Raw genomic sequence first — 22622 nt, forward strand, 5'->3', positions numbered from 1 at the left:
CTTTTTTGTACGTAATAGAGTGTTACAGGTGACTAACAAGTTTCATACATGCAGGTCAAACTAGCTTTGGGGGCTGCTTAATTGAAATATTCTAGGGGGCGCTGTTGAGCCATCTTGGTGCATCAAAGCACAAAAATCACATCAGACAACAGGACTTGCGACCTGTGATGTGTATGCCACATTTGGTGAGTTTTCAAGCATCCCTTGTCCCTTCAAAACAACATCGTGTTTGATGGCGAACAAGGTGGCGCCACGGTGACAGCGTTTGATGAAAATTCAAAAGCTTCATTTTTAAGTATCATCAAGGTCTAAGGACTTAGACCAGCAAGTTTGAGGTGGGTCTGATTAACCTGCTAGAAGAGGGACATCGAAGAATGTATAAAGAAACTTTCTGTTGCCAGTAGGTGGCGCTATGGCCATGATTCAAAATTCCTCTGTAGATGTGTTCAGGGCTGGACTGTCATCATATGTGTGACGTTTTGGCAAGATATTCCCACATGGAGTCAAGTTACAGCAACGTTTATCATCACGGCGAAACATCAAAGTTTGCTGCCAGGCCGTGGCCACGCCCTTTGACGAAAACTCACAGTTTTCACAATAAAGCGTCATCAACGTCTTATGACTTTTTTCACCAAGTTTGAGATGGATCTGGTCAATTCTGTAGGAGATGTACATTAAAGTCTAAAACATGACATTTCCTGTTGCCAGTAGAGGGCGCTATATTTATCACTAATTATTGACATGTAGATGTGTTCAGGACGGGACTGGCATCAATCCTGTGAAGTTTGGGCAAGATTGGACCATGTATGCTGGAGTTATAAACTACTTCCTGTTTAGTGGCGAGACCCCTAACTTTGACGCCATCCCACGGTCACACGCATTGACGAAAACTCAAGCTTTTGATAACTTTTCATTTTCAAGGTCTTGGGATGGGACAGACCAAGGTTTGAAGTCGATCGGATGAAATCTCTAGGACTAGTTCGTTCATTTATGACTCCTGGAAATTGCCAAAAATCCATCAAAATTGCACAGTAAATTCTGTAAATTGGGTTTACAGCATGCCTCCAACAGGCTTTTTTGTAGGTCCTGGAGTGTTACATAAGCCTACCAAGTTTCATACACGTAGGTTAAACTAGCTTCAGGGGCTGTTTCCTCAAATTTTTGTAGGGGGCACTACTGAGCCATTTTTTGGAACCCCCGCACGAGACCCTTAAAATATCAAATTTCTCACCAGTTCTGAGATGTGTGCAAAGTTTCATGAGTTTTCGGGTATGTTAAGCCTCCCAAAAAGGCAATTCATTTGGAGGAAGAAGAAGAAGAAGAAGAAGAATGAAAAAAGTCTTTTATTTCAATAGGGTCCTCGCACCGCTAGGTGCTCGGGCCCTAATAATAATAATTCCTTCAGTTTCAAGGGGGCCTTTGCCCGGCCTTCGGTCGGTGCTCGGGCCCTAATAATAATAAAAAATCCCTGCATTTCAATAGGGTCCTCGCACCGCTAGGTGCTCGGGCCCTAATAATAATAATAATAAAAAATCCTTGCATTTCAATAGGGTCCTGGCACGGCTAGGTGCGCAGGCCCTAATAATAATAATAATAATGATAAAAAATCCTTGCATTTCAATAGGGTCCTCGCACCGCTAGGTGCTCAGGCCCTAATTAAAGCTGCAAGCAGCTGTGATCGGGCCCTCACTCCCCCATGCAACCGTGGGGGCCTGAGGCACATGGGGGCTGTGGCGCGAAGGGAGAAGGGTGAAAAAACCTGGCAGGAGCAAAAAAAACGCAATGTTTCGTTCATCCACCAGGTGGCACTACGAGCGTAACCAGATGTGGGCAGGTGCGTTCAGGGGTGAACCCTGATCACACGTGAAATTTCGAGCAAATCGGACAATGCATGAAGGATTTATACCAAGTTGATGTTCCGTGGCGAAGGATGAAAAGTCGTCACCGCCGCCACAGCAGCCTGTAACATGACAGGACATGTGTGTCACTGTGGAGATTCATCAACTTGATTGTCATGTGTCCACAAAATGTAGTTGATCAGGTCAGGAGCTTGAGGTTGGTGTTTGTCAGTGTAAAAGATGGCATTTCCTGTTTCCACAAGGGGGCGCCATGGGCGAGATTGCCTACGAGCATATGGAGGCATTGAGGGCAGGGATCTTATCATGTACAGACATTTTGAAGCAGTTTGGATGAATTATGTGGGAGAGAGAGCTGCTTGTATATGCATGGCGATGGATCAAAAATGGCAGCACCACAGCAGCCATGCCCTTTGACCTACAGACATGCAGAGCACAACTTTTGATCAGTATGGTCTCTGGATAATCTGTAAAAAATCTCGATCGATTGGATGAAATCCCTAGGACTAGTTCGTTAAAATACAACATGTGGAAATCACGCCAAAATGACAAGTCAAAATCAAAATGGTCGACTTCTTGTTTTGAGTAGACCATTGGTGCCAGAGACTTTTATGTGCGTCTGGACAACATACACATGTGTACCAATTTTCATGTTCCAACTCAAAAAAAAAAAGAAAAATATGGGAAAGAGTTTTTGAAAATTTCAAGGGGGCGCTATAGAGGCATTTTGTCCCCCCCATGGGCGACGCCCCTATCAGATGTAAGGGCTTGCTATTCTTGACCTGTGTATCAATTTTCATGAGGAGATGAGGTCGCTGAAGCCATCAAATTGCCAAACGTATTTAGTGGCGAGGGACTGATAGTCACCACGCTGCCACATGGACACCATTAGACGTAGCTTCACAGCTTTCATAAGGTAGCTTCACCAACTTGTTCTGCATGCATTAGAAGTGGAATGAAGTTGATGCGGTCAAGTTTGAGGCATCAGTACATGTTAAAGTAAAAACTGGTCACTTCCTGTTACCACCGGGGGGCGCTATGAGTAAGGAGGGATATTAACATATCGGGGCGTTCGGGGCAGAGCCATCATCATGTCCAGCAAGTTTGAAGCTGCTGAGCTCAAGTATGTGGGCGGGAGAGCCGTTCGAAATTCGATGGCAAGAAAATGAAAAGTCGCCAAAATTTGTCACGTCCTAGCGGCCACGCCCCTTGACATAGAGAAAAACTTTTAATAATTTTTGATCAGCATGTTCTCAGGATGATCTGTACCAACTTTGAAGTCGATAGGACGAAATCCCTAGGAAAAGTTCGTTCAAATGTAAGCTGTGGAAATCGCCATACTGAAAAATTCAAAACAAAATGGCTGACTTCCTGTTGGGATTTCACCATGACGTCAAGAGACTTTTTTGTGCATCTCTGTATGATACATGTGTGTACCAAATTTAGTTTGCTTACGACAAACTAACCCCAATGGGGAGGGTATTTTGAAAATTTGTAGGGGGCGCTATTTCGGCATTTCGCGTCAACCATGTGCAACCGCCCAAAAATATCGAATTTCAGATCCGGCCGGAAGAATGTGGAAAGTTAGAAGCATTTTGAAATTTGGGAAAGGGGCAAAATTGGGACACGAAATGTCGGAATAATAATAATAATAATAATAAACAGCACGATTACAATAGGGTCCTACAGACGACTTCGTCGTCGCTCGGGCCCTAACTACGGACGACTTCGTCGTCACTCGGGCCCTAATAATAAACAGCGCGATTACAATAGGGTCCTACGGACGACTTTGTCATCGCTCAGGCCATAATAATAAAAAGTCCTTGCATTTCAATAGGGTCCTCGCACCGCTAGGTGCTCGGGCCCTAATAATAATAATAATAAAAAATCCTTGCATTTCAATAGGGTCCTCGCACCGCTAGGTGCTCGGGCCCTAATAATAATAAACAGCGCAATTTCAATAGGGTCCTCGGAGGACTTAGTCGTCGCTCCGGCCCTAATAATAAACAGCGTGATTACAATAGGGTCCTACATGGACGACTTCGTCGTCGCTCGGGCCCTAATAATAATAAACAGCGCGATTACAATAGGGTCCTCACGGACGACTTCGTCGTCGCTCGGGTTCTAATAAACAGCGCGATTTCAATAGGGTCCTACATGGACGACTTCGTCATCGCTTGGGCCCTAATAATAATAAACAGCGCGATTACAATAGGGTCCTCACGGACGACTTTGTCGTTGCTCGGGTTCTAATAAACAGCGCGATTTCAATAGGGTCCTCGGATGACTTTGTCGTCGCTCAGGCCCTAATAATAATAAACAGTGCGATTTCAATAGGGTCCTCAGACAACTTCGTCGTCGCTCGGGCCCTTATAATCATTCGAAAAACAATAGGGACCTCGCAGGTCGAGACCTGCTCGGGCCCTAATAATAATAAATCCTTGCATTTCAATAGGGTCCTCGCACTGCTGCTAATAAATGCAGCAAAAACAAGAGGGACTTTGTCCTTCGGCCGAGGTCCCTAATAACTGTCAAGATTCATAGAAAAAACAACTGTTTTTTGCCAGTGACCTATTATTAGCTTTAGCATATTTACATTGCATGAATTAGCCTAGCGGCTGGCAGACTTTTTCCTGTACTTATAGCTTAACAGATTACATGAAACGTTATTATATTTCTTATTCACCAGTGGTTTAAGATACTGTATCTCCTGACAGAACAGTAAGGTTGAATTGCAGGCTGCATGCACGTTTTGTCAGCCAAACATTAATAAAACAAAGCAGCTAATGTTGCGGAAATGAGAAGTTAGCAGGAAGAGATACCTGACTGGGCAGGTAACATTAAGTCGTGTTATATCTTGTAACAGCATACACCATTATGCTTTGTCTGTTGACCTGTATTTTCTCCGAAATCCAAAATATTTCCACCCTGCTGAATTTTTCCTGAGTAAATAATGGTATCTTCATCATCTTTCTCTTGGCTGCTTGCCGGTGACACAGACTTTCAAAATAAAAGTGTATCCTCAAGATGACAATAGGGATTGATGTTTTCTCTTTGCATCAATGACATTAGATCGTTGATCATTTAATCGATAAATCCATTCAGATCGATGGATCGTTACACCCCTACTAGCTATTAGGGTTGTTATTTTAGATCTATTTAAACAGCATCGTGCAAACAACGGTCGCCCGCGGCTGTCCAGAGGATGTTCATTTTTCAGGAGTTTATATTCACTTAAAAATGTCTTCAAACAGTAGCGGTGTACAACTACATGACAGTGTGTTATAAATCACTTATTAAATGTTTATGCACTGCTTATAAATGCTGAAAAAGGGGACGTTTAACTTTTGGGAATTTGTTGAAATAATATATGTTAAAAGAAGAAATGTAATGAAGAAAACTTCTACCTGCTCCTTTTCAGACACTGTTATCTTTGTCTTGTTTGTTTTTTTATTTTTTATTCTGGTACAAAATAAGGTCATTCATTCATTTATTCATTCATTCATTCATTCATTCATTCAGTTTCACATCCAAACCTTAAAGGAGAACTCCACTGATTGGATACATCAAGTCTGGACAGTATTACTGCACCTAATTAAAAATGTACTAGTCTTTCTGTAGCTCCAGAGGAGCTACTATGTAAAGTCTACTGAACTGACTAATGACTAAACTCAACTAATGTCATACCCAAGTTGCATTGTTGATAATGTAGAAGTGAGACAAGGCACCATCATCCATAGGGGGTGCCACAAATTAGGGGAGGCAAAAAATGTTTATCTTTTACTATTTTTTACTAATACTATTACTACTGTTGTTTTGAAATATTACATAACAACATAATTACATAGCAAACCCAACTAAATAATAGAGAGGCCTTTTTTCTGGGTCCCTGCCGCCCCCCGGTACCCCTCCCCAGCTCATTACACTTAACTTGCTGTCTGAGGGAGATGGGTGAGTTACCTGAACACCGGAACACGCTGTATTGTTATCATGTTAAAACGACCAAAGCTCTCTGTTGCCCACTCAACTAGGCTACCACTACACTATTGAGAGGAGTGGATGTGGGGAGAAAATATGAAAACAACAATAACAAATCCGTGTTGAAATCAGCAGGAGTAGAATTATTATTACCCCTCAGCAGCTGGTGGTTGCAAACAACAGCTCACGGAGGTTGCATTGATTTACACTGTGAAGCATCCACGCTCTGTTCAGTAAAAATGTGTATTGGGCGAAGGTAAATTATAACGTTCTCATGATGTGTTCACCATAATCTTGTAAAATGTAGCTTTTAGTGAGAAACTTGAATAAATACAGCTGTTTGAAGGAGAAATTGGTTGTTTTCACAGCACCATAATATAGATATTAGAGAGGGAATTATGCTGTATCACATAGTAAAAAGGCTTTTTCCTAGTTTTTTTTGTTTTGTTTTTTTTAATTATTTGAAAGAGGGTTACGTTTTAAGTTGTTTCATAAACGTGTATTATCAAATTTGTGCTCATTCAAAAGTAGTGTTATGAATGACTTTAAAACTGTTCAGTTATTTTTTTATAGCCTATATTTCTGTATTTCCCTGGCACAAATAACAACAAAAAATAACAGAAACACTAATATAAAAACATCAGTATCAGCTATTGGCCAAATTGTTATTTTAAACAATGGTATCAGTATCGGCCCAGAATTTAATTAATTTGTATTAATTTGTATTATCATTTTACAATGTAATATATAATTTTATTGTTTATTCTTCTGAACAACTTAATTTGTAATTCTTTTTTTAATTGATTATTGATTCATATGATTATTATAACCACTGTTGGGCTTCTTACTCTAAAAATTTCAAATATTAGTCATTACTCATTACCCTTTTCAAAACTAATAATATTACTTATTACTCCCTGCCAACTGTAATTTGTTAGGACTCATTATATTACCGTTACACCCCATAAAATTGGTACTTGCGTATCTCCCCAAAATTCGGATGTGTGCCTCTGTGTGAATGTCTGGGTAATTCACACAGAGGCACATACTGTCATTATGTGTAGCTAAGGCTAAATAGCTTCTTTTTTAACTGGGGGTTTTCTGCTGCCTGTGACCGGTATTTCCCCAAGGTTCTGCACAAAATATGGAGAGCCACTAATGGAGCACATTTTGTAGCTGCAGCTGCCCATGATTAAAATCCTGTATTGGTTGTTTAGCTCAGGTAAGTGTTTCCAACCAGCTTGCTGCTTTGGGACATGCCGGAACAGCATGATGATTACTAAAATTAGTCCGCTGATGTGATTGTTGAATTTAAAGTCAGTAGTGATGTCGTAACAAAATGTTTGGTTTTGGAGTAACTGTAATATTATTACTGAGACTTCATTTGTAATAAGTTACACTATTCATTTCTAGAAAAAAATAATATTATTTCTGGACTGCGTTTCTGCCCAACACTGATTATATCACGCATACAACATGTTACTCATCACACTATAGTATGTCGAGAAGCAGAACAGAGCTGAGCGTGGTAGCGCTGTAACGTTAGCTAGCTAAGAGGTGCTACGTGAGCTGGCAGTAGATGAACAATTCCTCTGGTTTTACCAGTGAAGCTCATCCAGCCGAGGATTATACCGGGTGTCAAGTTGCTACCTAACCTTGAAGCCAGATCTCTGCGGCTGGGCCCGTGCCGGTAAGTCCTGCTACCTGACGCCGTGCTCTGCTTCTTTCAGTGATTCATCACAGCTAACTCCACTCCAACGCTGTGGGCTCCGGTCAGAGCCCATGCGTGTAAGTGCCTGTGCCCTCTCTGTTAGTGGCTGCCACGCTCAATTGCAATCCTAAAACTGTGCACCCTCTAGCCCGTATACTGCCCCCCTCTCTATCTTTCTCCCCCAGGTATCACTCACGCAACATGGCTCCTCTTGCCTCTACCTCCGGTTGTGTCAACTGCTCTCGCCTCGCTGAGAAGATCACAGAGCTGGAAGGATGAATATCCACACTGTCCCAGATCCGTGAAGCTGAGATGTTAATGGACACCATCACCTTCGGCCCTGCACAAACTGGCTCCCTCTGTGCTTCAGTCACCGATACATCTGCCTCTGGTCTCGTTGCAGCTCCTAAGGCCGTCAAAACTACATCTCCTCCGAGGCTTGTCGCCGCCGCCGCTGCTGCTGCCCCTCCACCGGACTCCGTCCCCGGTGACTCCTGGATACATCTGGGGGCTAAGCCTAAAGCCCTGATCAGCTCCACTCCATCGGAGCCCTGGTCCCTAGTCTCTGTTTGCGGCAGGAGAGGGAGCTGCTCCTCTCGGGCACCTCACCATAACATCCAGCTGGAGAATAAGTTTGCACCCTTTGCTTTCCCTCCTGTTGATGAGGAGCCCCAGCGCTCTCCTCCTCCATCTCCACTGCCGTCCCAGGGGTCCCACGGCTCACCGTCACCTCCAAGGTCTTCTACTGCCATACCTGAGACCCTCTGCTCCATACCACTGTTTACACCGGCACCACAGACCGCTCCCGCCCCCATCTCTGTCCATCTCTCTCTTGCCACTTCGTCGCCTCTGGCAAAGTCTCCTCCACCGACCGCTCCCTCCACCTCATCCAGCCCAGAGATCCCGCACTCTGCATCCCCTCGCCCCCTTTTTCCTCTGACTACATTAAAAATCGGGGACTCGATAACAAGAAATATTCGCTTTTTTAATGCCGTACCAGCGCACTGTTTCCCTGGAGCCACAGTCCTAGTTATCCTGGAGAAACTCTCAGATCTGCTGAACACATTGCTGTCCTCCATACACAGGATAATTGTTCACATTGGAGTTAATGATTTGTCCCTTCGACACTCTGAGGTGACCAAATCTGAGTTTAAAAACTTTTACAGTTTTTTCATCAGCTTTGGACAATCCATCTTCATCAGTGGACCACTTTCTCCTCATGGCTGTGGGTCAGAAAAGTTCACCAGAGTCCTCCAGCTCCACACCTGGCTCTTGTCTGTCTGCAGAGCACTCAGTGTAGGCTTCATAGATAATGTTAACCTGTTTTGGAATTGACAATCCTTTTTAAAACCCGACAGTATCCATCCAAATGGACTAGGCAGCCACATGTTAAAAGCCAACCTGCAGCACGCAGTGCAATCATACCCACGTGACTGACTGTTTACTCACCTCTCTGACACACACACAGGTCCCTCCCTCTTCTTCTATGGTGCCCTCTCGGAATACCACTGCATACGTAAACTCCCCATACAGGCCTCAGCTGTCTTTACACCCCTTTGCCGCTGGTCTCCCCATTGAGACCATTGTGACAGTCAGACCCCCTCATGCCATTTTCAAAGCTGTAAATAAAAATTATAGCTGCTGCGCAGCAATGGTCGGGGCTGGGCAATTTTAGGCAAAATTAGGCAATTCTGAGCAACACACACACTAAAACAAAGCATATCACAACATAGAAGTTACATCATATAATTATGGTATGCCCTTCAAATTGTGGATGAGTGGCTTAAGTGATCAGACTCATAATATACAAAGGAAAGAAAAAACTCAAGAACAAGAAAGTAAGAATAACATTAACTGCTAGCAATTATGAACAAACTGGCCTGATCTAGCTTAAAGCTAAACATTATCCATGGTGACAAAGATGAAAACATTTTTTTTAATGTAAAAGTAGCTATTGGATAGACTCTGCATGTTGACTGATAGCTAAGCCAAATAAACAGGGAAAAGAGACAAGGGATAACAGGGAAAAGTGTTGATAAAGAGTATTTGTCTCTCCGCAAAGCTGCCTGGATCATAATTATTTTGACCTTAGTAGTCTCTAATCCACATAGCATGATGCCTGAACATAGGACTTTCACATTAGAATGTCTGTTCTGCCTTAGCTGAGGCTTGAACTCACAACTTCTGAGACTGAGGTCCATCTTGTGGCTTCACACATTGACTAAGCCAAGCATCAGGGTGCCAGACAGTAGCCATCCATGCCATGGAAAAGCAAATTTCAAAGTGAAAGTTCCAAAGCTGTAGCACATATGGTTGATTTGTTATGAATTTTCAGTTTTGAAATTTAGAGGCTTACTGTAGCGCCACCATCAGGACTATTGTCTTGTGTTTCCAGTTGAGGACATCTGGCATGGGACTGGACCTTTATGAAAAGTTTGGGTAGATTTCTCATATGGAAATGTTGCATGAGCTGAGGCTTGAGCTCACAATCTTCAACACCAAGAACCATCCTCTATCTCACTGAGCTAATTGGCAAACAGAAATGTCACATTTAGCTTCACAAATTGACTAAGCCAGTCACCTGTGTGCAAGACAGCAGCTGTTAGTGTGTAAAGGCAGATTTCAAACGGCTGTCAAAAATTCAGTTATTTAGACAAAAATCCGAAAATACACAAATTGCATCTAGACAGCATGGAGATGTTGGTAATTTGTTTTTAACAATGATTTATTGGCTCCATAAGTGAAAAACTGATGTTTAAAAATGCCATTTTTGCATTGACTCCAATTGTTTGCATGAGAGCGAAATTCAAAATGCTGGAAAAACTTCAGTTTTTGTGATAAAATTCTGATATTTTCCAAACATCACCTACCATGACTCCAAAATTTTGTCATTTTTTTAATGAACATTGAAAATGTATTTAGCAAGAATTTGCATGTATATTTTTACAATACCGTTTACAGTCAAACATTTTGATGCACTGTAGGCTCAATTTTTGATAAATCAAAAATCTGTGTAGATCGTTTGTGTAGGACAGTCTGAAGATGCTCTGTAGCAAGTTTGGTGTCAATTGAGCAAAAATTGTGGGAGGAGATAGGTTTAATAAGTTTGAGTGATGGACTTCATAATTTGCAATAGGTTTAAATGTACAAAAGTTTCTTCAGTGTTGGGGCTACATTTTGGTGAAAGTTGCAAATCTGTAGCACATATGGTTGATTTGTTGTGAATTTTCAAAATTTTGAACTTTAGAGGCTTGCTGTAGCGCCACCATCAGGACTATTGGCCTGTTTTTGCAGCTGAGGCAGTCTGGCATGGGACTGGACCTTTGTGCAAAGTTTGGTGATTTTTCGTGCATGGGAAGTATGATTTCCTCGGAAGAAGAAGAAGAAGAACATGCAACAAAACAATAGGGTCCTGGCAGCTTAGGCTGCCCGGCCCCTAATAACCTCTCCTACATAAGACTGAGTGCCCCTGCTTCCTCACCACCTTCTACCCTGTGCAGCCTGGCTCTTTTAAATGTGAGGTCTCTCTCAAATAAGACTTTGATTTTAAATGACTTTATTTTATCCTCCCAGTTAGATTTCTTATTTTTAGTAGAAACGTGGTTGAAACCTAGTGAACTCACCCAATTCCTGGAAGTATTTGCCCCTCACTACGACTTTTACAGCTCCCCTCGGCCCAATGGCCAAGGTGGAGGCCTAGCGGTCATTTTCAGAGACTCTCTTAACTGCACACCCATTGCCACTGATGTCTATTCTAGTTTTGAAATTCTGATGTTTAAATCCAGTAACTCATGCCCAGTCCTGTGTGCTGTTGTGTACCGCCCCCCCAGGCTGGATATCACCTTCCTCACTGAGTTCCCTGACTTTTTATCTTCAGTTGTTTTAATACATAAAATTTTAATCACTGATGATTTTCACGTTGACATTGTATCTAACACCAAAGCCTCTGAATTTCTCTGCATCATGGAGTCTTTTACCTTTAGGCAACGAGTCTCAGGCCCAACCCATAACCACGGCCACACACTAGACTTGGTTTTTACTCTTGGCCTGACCACTCCCACTCTGACTGTTGAGGAGTTAGGGATCTAAGATCACCTGGGCCGGTATTTCAAAATTTGTAATCTGGATCAGAATAATCCGGATAATGAAATCCTCCTTTTCTCAGTCAGGGATCAAGGTGATCCTGCTGACTTTATCTGGGTATTTCAAAACATTTGCAGGGTGGATCACTTTGATCCCAATCTGACTGGATATGGATTTAGAAATCTCACGACTCCGCCCCCGAATCTGAAACATGGCGGACTACTGCACGAAAGGAGCAGTTGGTAGCACAGCTTTCACATCAAAATGTGAAGTTTACCGTTATCTAATGTGTAGCGTTTTTAAGACCATACAAAGGCCACCCACCATCTCACGTGAGCCAGCTATTTGAATTGTCACCTACTTAAAACGTGGGCGCACTGATCTCTAGTTGCGCCGAGGTCATGCTAACGGTAGCTAACGCGGCTCCATTGACTTGCATGTTCAAGGTTCAATAACTTTATTTGTCCCCAGTGGGGCAATTCATTTGCAGGAGTGGGAAGCATAAACAAACACAAACCACAGATGACAACAATACAGTTAAGTGAAAAAAAAAACACTGATGTAAACAATGTACATAAAAACAACAATGTACATAAAAACAACAGAAGTTAACAGTCTAAAAAGCAATAAATAATTAATAAATTAATCACACTGTGCTGTTACTGGACAAAGATGTCTAAGATGTGCGGTGCACACTTTAGAGGTAGCTACCTCTTCCTCTTAGAGTTGAGGAGGGAGACAGCAGTTGGAATAAAGGATTGTTTATATCTGTTGGTTTTGACTGGTGGAAGTCTGAAAAGGGAACCTGAAGGAAGATGCTCAAATTGTTGATATAATGGATGGGAGCTGTCAGACAGGATGGATTCAGCTTTTTTGTGCACCCTTTTGTTGTACATATTCTGCAAAGCTTCCTGGTCCATGCCTATTATTTTACTGTGGACGTTGACCACCCTTGATAATGAGTTTTTGTTTCTGATATTAAGGGATTGAAACCAACAGATAAAAGAAAAAGTAAGCACAGACTCAACAAAGGAACGGTAAAACATGTTCATTAGGGTCCTGTCAACCTGGAATTTTGCAAGTTTCCGAAGACAGAAGAGGCGCTGCTGGCTCTTCTTAAACACTGAATCAGTGTTAAGCTCAAAGGTCAGTTTGTTATTGAAAAGAGTACCTAAGTACTTATAAGATTCCATTAGTTCAATGTTCTGACCATTTATTATAGTGTTGACAGGAGAAGAACGGGGATGTCTAAAATCAATCACCATGTCCTTAGTCTTAGAGGCATTGATTCATAAAAATGAATCCTGACGCCAAGTCATAAAATAATGAACAACAGGACCATGAAAGAATTCATATCTGTTCAGCAAGCTCACTATGACTGTATCATCAGCAAACTTCAAAATATGATGGTTCTCATATATACTTCTGCAGTCATTGGTGTACATAATATGCAGTAGAGGAGAGAACACACATCCCTGAGGCGAGCCAGTGGATGTTACAGACAAGTCAGACAGTTCCCCATTTACTCTCACTTTTTGAGTCCTACACATAAGAAAATCAAGTATCCTACCAACATTACTATTATCCAGAGAGAACTGGTCACTGAGTTTCTGGACAAGAAGATGAGGCTTGATAGTGTTGAAGGCTGATGAGAAGTCAACAAATAATAGTCTGGCATGAGTGCTAGAGCCCTCAAGGTGGCGATAGATGAAATTGAGCAGAGTTAATGTGGCATCTTGCACACCCCTTTTGGATCTGTATACAAACTGCAAAGGATCAAGCAAGTGTTCAGTCCTAGTTAATATTTCTTCCTTCATCAGTTTTTCGAATGATTTCATTACTAATGAGGTCAGTGCTATAGGCCTGAAATCATTCAGGGTCTTTGGACAAGTAGTTTTAGCAACAGGGACTATTATGGACTGTTTCCACATTGCAGAGGCTCTGCAAATAAAGTGACACGTTAAAAATATAGGTAAAAATAGGGCCCAACTGTTCTGCACAGTGGATGAGCACACGGCTGCCAATATTATCAGGGCCGGCACTTGTTTTAGTTTTACAACGTTTAAAATAATTTGTAACAGTGTGGACATTAAAAGGACACGTCGAGTCACTGAAGTCAGTCAAAGACTCTTTAAAGATAACTCTTTCTTTACTAAAATCATGCACGTCAAATCTGCAATTAAAGTTATTAAGCTCATTTGCCAGGACTTGATCTGAGGTAAAGCCCTCTAACGCCACTTCTTTCCTGGTTTTATTGGTTTGCCCTGTAATTATCTTGAGGCAGTCCCAAGCAGAGCCCAGATTATTGTTACTTAGTTTATTTTCAAGTTTCTGTTTGTAGAGCAGTTTGGCCCTTCTCGTTTCGTGCTTAATCTCTTTTTGGACAGACTCAAGCTCTGAAAGATTTCCTGTTTTAAAAATTTGCTTCTTCTTATTTAGTAGCATTTTCAAGTTTTTGCTAACCCAAGGTTTACTATTTGGGTATATTTTAACAGTTTTTTCAGGAATAACAATGTCCTCACAGTATGATATGCAAGAGCTGAACACATCCGTCAGTTCATCAGTGTCACCAGAGGATTCCTGAAACACATCCCAGGCTGTACTGTCCAGGCAGCCCTGCAGGGTAGAGATGGCCTCCTCTGACCATATTTTGATGATTTTAGTGGACACCTTCCCCCTCTGGAGAGACGGGCGATAGGTGGGGATAAGGTGCACACAGCAGTGATCAGCTGAGCCCAGCGGCGGGAGGGGGATCGCTTTGTAAGCGTCTTTAACAATGCCATAGCACCGGTCGAGTATCTTATTGTTTCTCGTGGGGCAAGACACATACTGAAAAAAGTTGCTGAGAGTTTTGTCCGGTGGGCAGTGATTAAAATCACCCAGGATTAAGTTAGGGGCATCTGGGGAAAGCAACTGAAGTTTCTGCACGGACAGAAAGACCTGCTCAGAGGCATTTATCACGTTGGCCCTTGGATGAATGTACACCACTGTTATATAGATCTGTGTAAATTCCCGTGGCAAATAGAACGGGCACACAGACACAGAAAACAACTCGACATGTTTGGTGCAAAAACTCTCTCTCACATGGAGATTCTTACCCCAACGCTTATTTATATATAGATATACCCCGCCTCCACACGACTTACCGGTGATCTTGGTATCCCGGTCCGTACGAAGCGGAGCTCCAAACCCGTCAATCACCACGTCGCTGTCGGTGTCCGACTCCCCGAGCCAGGTCTCTGTGACTGCACAGATGCAGGCCTCACTGAACTCATGTTGGTGACGAACGAGAGCCTGAAGTTCCTCAGTCTTGTTACGAAGGGACCTTGCGTTGGTTAATATGATGGAAGTAGCCTGCTGTTAAGTAGCTAGCGGGCTAGTGAGGTAGCTGGCTTTGTTGATGTATTTTGCAGTCTATGGTTTAATTTAAAAGGGAATTAATCTGAAGTACGTCATACATGAACTCTTTAAACACCAACCTGTTCAGAGTTTAACGTTATGTTATTGCCAACGCAGCGGACTTTTTTTATTTATTTTTTTTTATATGTGTGCAGAGCAGACCGTATAGGAAAAATACACAGTACTAGTATGAATTATGCGGTTCAGTCAGAAGTGTCAGAGGATTGAGTTTGGATATGCTACAGTAATGCTGGTATTATGCTTTTCTGTACTTAAACAATTTCTCTGACTATTGTGGATTCCTGACAGAGAATGGAGACTGAGAGGGCGGTGAGACAAATTGAATTGGCTGACGAGCAGCTCAAGCTGACGCTGCTTCAGCAGAGAGAGACAGAATTGAAGATAAAACTTCTGGAAAAGAAGCTCACCTCACACCTGTAAGCAGTCTTTAGGGACTGTGACACTATTTTGATTTACATTTTGGTCCTAATTGCTTTTTTAATCCTTTGTTTGAATTGCCATGTGTTTATTATATTAATCCCTGTGTTGTTTCTTGCACTCTCTGTAAAGAAAATAATGTGCTAAATTTGCTTTGCATTGCATTTCCTTGCCTTTGTCTGACCACAAACATATGTTGGATGTTTTGGTACAAAGAAGTTACAATGTTAGGTGAAACTATAAATAGGTCTGTATTTGTTACTCTAATTTACAGCAGTTTCAGGAAGTATGGCCAAACATTATTTTGTCTATGCTTGAAATTACTTACAACTAAAACACTAATTTAGATTAAGTGTAATGAACATCTTGAGTAACAATATCTAGGAGAAGTGGTGCTGAGGCTTTGTCAAATCCACCTCTGAGGTGGAATCCAAATAATCCTGAAATCTGATATGAAATTGATCCAGATCTCTGCCTTAAATTTTGAAATACCCAAATGCAGCCTTTATCTGGATTAAAGGGAGGATTGGATTACCAGAACTGAATCCTGATCCTCAGGATCTCTTGATCTGTGTTGAAATACCCAGTTTTCAGATCAGATCAGGATTTAATCCAATCCGGCCAGGATAATCCTATCAGATCACTTTGAAATACTGGGCCCTTACCACCAGGGGTGGACTGGCCATCTGGCATACCAGGCATCATCCCGGTGGGCCGCTGACCCAATGTGGGCCGGTCCGGTCCACTACATTTTTTTTTTAATTATTATTTTGACATGGCCTATCAGGGCCGGTGCAAGTTTCTTTTTTTTCTAAACTCCCTCCAATTGGGCCGGCCAGCCACTCATCATTGGCTACAGAGGGCTAGCACTGCAGTGTGTTGCCAGCGGCCATCGACACATATTATTGGTCTATTGTTTATCATTGTCAATCAATCATGGGCTGACAGGCTCAGAGAGCCCTGACAGTGCTGTCAATCACTACACAAGCCAGGGTGGGGCGGGACCTCATAGGCTGTTTGCTAACTTATCTTGCTACGCTACTAGCCCAATACTAAAAAGACAACGAAAATGGACAGGAAGAAAAAACGCCCGGGTGGCGCTGAGAAACAGAGGACTAAAAAGCTAAACTCTCTCGAGGTGGAGGCTGCTAAGTGTGCAAAATTGACAGACTTATTTGGCGCCATTGTCACCACCCCAGCAGCAGCAGGTGCTGCGCCGGGAGACGAGCAAGGTGGGCCAGGTCAGACTCAGCAGTGGGAGCCGGTGGTGATCTTGTCCATGACCTATGATGAGCGAGTGGAGGCAGACATGGTAAGTAACGTTAGCCTGGGGCTGGCTAGGCTATATTTTTGAGACAAAGTAAAAAACATTTTTACATTGAATGTGATGTTACCTTTATTGATAAAGTCAAGCAGTCATTTCTTCATGCAATTCTTTACCTGCAAAGTGGCCCATGAAGCTTTCTGAGAGCAGAGTGTAGTATTTAGTCTGTTCTTACTCTTTTTAATGGAGAAAATACATTTACAACCATTTAGTAAAGTATCCAATTACATATGACAGGAGAAAAACATGAACTGTTTTGGATGTAAAGACTAAAGCATTAGTTTTGCCTGATGATTTTGAATTATTAAGGGTCAAATACCTTAAAAGTATAATAGCTGCACAGAAAATGTTTATACAGATATACATATTTTGATCTGGAGTACAAGATGAAGAGAGATAGGATAGGAAAGGATGGTTATTGTCAGAAATTGTCCAGTTTGAGGCTTCAATAAGGCTGCAGGCCCACCACCCGCAGAGGGATCCAGAAGGGTTCGGTGCAGTGTGGATCGGGCAGCAGACCAAGGCAGGGGCCTTGGCGGTCCGATCCTCGGCTATGGAAGTTGGCTCTTGGGACATGGAATGTCACCTCTCTGGTGGGGAAGGAGCCGGAGCTTGTGGAAGAGGTTGAGCGCTACCGGCTAGATATAGTCAGCCTCACCTCGACACATAGTTCCAGCTCTGGAACCCAAGTCCTTGAGAGGGGCTGGACTCTCTCCTTTGCTGGAGTTGCTCCGGGTGAGAGGCGGAGGGCCGGGGTGGGCTTTCTGATAGCCCCCAGACTCTCTGCCTGTACGTTGGGGTTTACCCCAATGGACGAAAGGGTTGCGTCCCTGCGCCTTCGAGTCGGGGAACGGGTCCTGACTGTTGTCTGTGCTTATGCGCCGAACAGCAGTTCAGAGTACCCGCCCTTTTTGGAGTCCCTGGGACGGGTGCTGGACAGTGCCCCGACCGGGGACTCCATTGTTCTGCTGGGGGACTTCAACGCTCACGTGGGCAATGACAGCAGGACCTGGAGGGGTGTGACTGGGAGGAACGGCCTGCCCGATCTGAACCCGAGTGGTGTGCAGTTATTGGACTTCTGTGCGGGTCGCAGTTTGGCCATAACTAACACCATGTTCGAGCATAAGGATGTCCATCGGTGCACGTGGCACCAGGACAGCCTAGGTCGCGGGTCAATGATTGACTTTGTAGTCGTGTCATTTGACCTGCGACCATATGTTCTGGACACTCGGGTGAAGAGAGGAGCAGAGCTGTCAACTGATCACCACCTGGTGGTGAGTTGGATCAGGTGGCAGGGGAGGACGCCACGCAGACTTGGCAGGCCCAAACAAGCAGTGAGGGTCTGCTGGGAACGCCTGGCGGAAGAACCTGTCAAGATGATCTTCAACTCCCACCTCCGGGAGAGCTTCGACCGCGTCCCGAGGGCGGAGAGGGACATTGAGTCCGAATGGGCCTTGTTCCACTCTGCCATTGTCGAGAAGGCTGTTGCGAGCTGTGGCTGCAAGGCCGCGGGGGCCAGTCATGGCGGTAACCCCCGAACCCGCTGGTGGACACCAGAGGTGAGGGGAGCCGTCAGGTTGAAGAAGGAGGCCTACAGGGCATGGTTGGTCTGTGGGTCTCCAGAAGCAGCTGACGGGTACCGGCGGGCCAAGCGGAGCGCAGCAGCGGCAGTCGCGGAGGCAAAAACTCGGGCGTGGGAGGAGTTCAGTGAGGCCATGGAGAAAGACTATCGATCAGCTCCAAAGAGGTTCTGGCAAACCGTCACCGCCTCAGGGGGGGAAGGCGGCAACTTGCTCACACTGTTTACAGTGGGGGCGGGGAGCTGCTGACGTCAACTGGGGACATTGTCGGGCGGTGGAAGGAATACTTTGAGGAGCTCCTCAATCCCACCAACATGTATTCCAGTGAGGAAACAGAGCCGGGGGTCTCAGGGGCGGGTCGTCCAATTTCGGGGGTAGAAGTCGCTGAGGTAGTGAAGGAACTGCGTGGTGGCGGGGCCCTCGGGGTGGACGAGATTCGCCCTGGATATCTCAAGGCTCTGGATGCTGTAGGGCTGTCCTGGCTGACACGCCTCTGCAACATTGAGTGGACATCGGGGGCAGTGCTTCTGGAGTGGCAGACTGGGGTGGTGGTCCCCATCTTCAAGAAAGGGGACCAGAGGGTGTGTTCCAACTATAGGGGGATCACACTCCTCAGCCTACCCGGTAAGGTCTACGCCAGGGTGCTGGAGAAGAGGGTCCGGTCGATAGTTGAACCTCGGATTGAGGAGGAGTAATGTGGTTTTCGTCCTGGACGCGGAACCGTGGACCAGCTCTTTACCCTCGCCAGGGTGCTGGAGGGGGCATGGGAGTTCGCCCAACCAGTCCACATGTGTTTTGTGGATTTGGAGAAGGCTTACGACCGTGTCCCCAGGGGCATCCTGTGGGGGGTTCTCCAGGAGTATGGGGTTGGTGGCCCTTTGCTAAGGGCCATCCAGTCCCTGTACCGAAGGAGCACGAGTCTGGTTCGCGTGGCTGGCAGTAAGTCAGACCTGTTCCCGGTGAGGGTTGGACTCCGCCAGGGCTGCCCTTTGTCACCGGTTCTGTTCATAACTTTCATGGACAGAATTTCTAGGCGCAGCCGAGGGGTGGAGGGTGTCAGGTTTGTTGACAGGAGGATCTCGTCCCTGCTATTTGCGGATGACGTGGTCCTCCTAGCTCCATCGAACAGTGACCTCCAGCTCTCGCTGGGAAGGTTCACAGCCGAGTGTGAAGCGGCTGGGATGAGAATCAGCACCTCCAAGTCTGAGGCCATGGTCCTCAGCCGGAAGAGGGTGGATTGCCCACTCCAGGTCGGGGGGGAGGTCTTGCCTCAGGTGGAGGAGTTTAAGTACCTCGGGATCTTGTTCACGAGTGAGGGTAGGATGGAGCGGGAGATTGACAGGCGGATTGGGGCGGCGTTAGCAGTGATGCGGACGCTTAACCGGTCCGTTGTGGTGAAAAGGGAGCTTAGCCAGAAAGCGAAGCTCTCGATTTACCAGTCGATCTACGTTCCAACCCTCACCTATGGTCATGAGCTCTGGGTAGTGACCGAAAGAACGAGATCGCGAGTACAAGCGGCCGAAATGAGTTTCTTCCGCAGGGTGGCTGGGCTCAGCCTTAGAGATAGGGTGAGGAACTCGGACATCTGGGAGGGACTCGGAGTAGAGCCGCTGCTCCTCCACATCGAGAGGAGCCAGTTGAGGTGGTTCGGGCATCTGGTAAGGATGCCTCCCGGACGCCTCCCTTGGGAGGTTTTTCGGGCATGTCCAACCGGGAGGAGACCACGGGGCCGCCCCAGGACATGCTGGAGGGATTACATCGCCCGGCTGGTCTGGGAACGCCTCGGGGTTCCCTTGGAAGAGCTGACGGAGGTGGCTGGGGAGAGGACTGTCTGGGCTTCTTTGCTGAGGCTGCTGCCCCCACAACCCGGACCTGGATAAGCGGAGGACGACGAGACGAGACGAGACGAGACGAATAAAAAAGCTCAGGCTATTTTACAGCTCTCAAATATTATATTTTTTCTCAGTTGTTTTGGTGCATTTCTCTGATCAGAATTAAAAGTCTCATAACTGTTAGTTCAACCTCCACAACATTGAGTCATTTGTGCACATCATAGCAGCAGTTTCTCATTCCTTCTAACAAATTGCAAATGCTTTTGGACATGCATCAATTGCTTTCATACAATTCTCTGCTGTTTTATAACAGTATCATTTGCTTATGTCATGTCAGTCAAAATGAACTATACTTATGAATGCTGAATAGTCATTCCCTATAAAACTAATAGTCCTCATTTAGTTGCTTGAGTCATTACATACAAACATGTTCAACTAGTTGTCAAAATCTGTCAAGCATATTTTATGCATTTCTTTATCACTTTTTTTCCAGACAATGTCCCCTTAATTGAACAATTCCAATGGACTATAATATTGTTTGTGCACAGCTCTATCCAAAGGGACTTTCTAAGTGTGTATTTTTCTTTTGCACAATGCTGTGAAGAAATTAAAATTGCATAGAGTTTATCATTTTTTATGTTTTATGAATTCATACTTAATTTGTGATGATTAGAGACTTAATAATGCATCCATGTCTTTCTCAGGTTGACCACTGGACATAGATAAGTTGACCCCCCTCCGTCCATGTTCGAGGACTTGCTCTCTCTCTGCCTCCACTGTCTGCCTTTACTGCACCAAAGTTTGGCTGTTGAGTCTCCTCTGATATGGTAAGTTTATCATTTTTTATGTTTTATGAATTCATACTTAATTTGTGATGATTAGAGACTTAATAATGTATCCATGTCTCTCTCAGGTTGACCATGCACCTGACATATGAGAGCCTGAGAGGTGGGCTTCCCTCCCTCCGTCACTTTTTGAGGACTTGCTCTCTCTGTCTGTATTTCAGTATTGGAAATGGGATCGTGAACTAGGGAAGATAGTATCAGCAGTGTCACTACCTGGAACTTGCATGAACGGAGCACAGGTTTAAGGTGGTATGCTGTTTTGGCTGCGTAGACTTTCTAACTCTCTGCCCAGATTTGTGGACTTCTATGTGGTGTCCGCTGATAATGTAGTGGGCTGGTCTGGACAGAAAATGCCAGGGCTGAATTTTTGTCCCAGTCCACCCCTGCTTACAATCATGAATCACTGAGCAGGCACGACAACTGAAAGATTAACTTTCTTCTCCAAGACGGACAGGATTAACTTTAGTCTCCAAGACGGACGAAACATTTGTCTGATACTCACACTAAAAAAAATCAGGTATCGACCATACTTGTATGTTACTAGTGTAATGCTATAACCTGCCTGTTCTTGGTTACTGTTTTCCCCATTTAACAGACCTGAAGCACAAGCGTGCCTGTCCGCCTTGTTGATTTAGTTGTTTTTCTGAGCATCTTGCTCCGAAGAGATATTGATTATCAACAAATATTATGTTAACTGCAGTCCTGCTTGATATTTATTAAGTTTTTGAAGTTATGTTATATAAATATGGTGGGGCCTGTATAACTTCTTTAAAATTAAATTATTTGCCGCTTTTTTTGGCTGTAACATTAGGGCCACGTCTGTTTGATTTTTAAGGCAGCTTATTTCTATGAGTCGCAGACTATAGTATCTTTGTTAGGGGTCACTGCAGTCTAAATTATGCTGTTGCTTCATGATTTGTTTTCTTTATCTTTCATGTTAACTCTGAGAACCTCAATTTTGTCTTTTTGTTTTTGTGTATGTGTGTGGTGTTTTTCACTTATTATGGCAGATATTGATAGGAAAAAACATACTTATGCTTACGAACAGTATACGACCACATGATCATGGGCTGTGTTATCTCAGCCTTAATGTCAAGGGGTTACACTCATCTATTAAAAGGAAAAAAGTTTTGGCATACCTTAAGTCTAAACATTGTGATGTGGGATTTCTTCAGGAGACACATTTAATAGATCAAGAGGCAAAAAATTATGCACAGGATGGGTGGGTTATGTCTCAGTAGCTTGCAGATCTAGTCGTAGTAGGGGAGTGGCTATCCTAATTAATAAACATCTGCAATATAAATGTGTTAAAGAGATTAGAGATGAATCGGGGAGGATTTTAGTAGTATTAGCTGAGATACAAGGCCATACTGTTGTTTTAGCTAATGTCTATGCTCCGAACAATGAAGACCCATCCTTTTTTGGTCTTTTGGAGTGTAAGCTAAGTGAAACGGGTAATTATCTGATGATCATGGGAGGGGATTTTAATCAGGTGTGGGATCCAGTTTTGGACCGACAACCTTCAATACCCCGGCCCCTAAATTAGAGAGTGCACTTAAAGTTCTGTGTAGGGGCC

The 22622-nt window shown here is 44.1% G+C and overlaps 2 protein-coding genes across 18 annotated transcripts in view; one reads left to right on the forward strand and one right to left on the reverse strand.

Annotated features, from left to right (window-relative positions):
• nrxn3a (neurexin 3a) overlaps positions 1–22622 on the reverse strand; it is a 651034-nt gene that overhangs the window by 318100 nt on the left and 310312 nt on the right. The gene's annotated exons all lie outside the window — the stretch shown is intronic.
• On the forward strand, positions 11831–20229 carry LOC144466919 (uncharacterized). Its single transcript, XM_078174858.1, has 2 exons — positions 11831–11894; positions 15337–20229. Exon 2 carries the CDS (start codon positions 17599–17601, stop codon positions 18616–18618), a length of 1020 nt encoding a protein of 339 aa, XP_078030984.1. The 5' UTR covers positions 11831–11894; positions 15337–17598; the 3' UTR covers positions 18619–20229.

The sequence above is a fragment of the Epinephelus lanceolatus genome, chromosome 15, assembly GCF_041903045.1.
Source record: "Epinephelus lanceolatus isolate andai-2023 chromosome 15, ASM4190304v1, whole genome shotgun sequence".
NCBI classification, from domain to species: Eukaryota; Metazoa; Chordata; class Actinopteri; order Perciformes; family Serranidae; genus Epinephelus; species Epinephelus lanceolatus.

Coding starts and splice junctions, on each gene's coding strand:
- LOC144466919 (XM_078174858.1), top strand. CDS start 17,599: ATGGACGAAAGGGTTGCGTCCCTGCGCCTTCGAGTCGGGGAACGGGTC.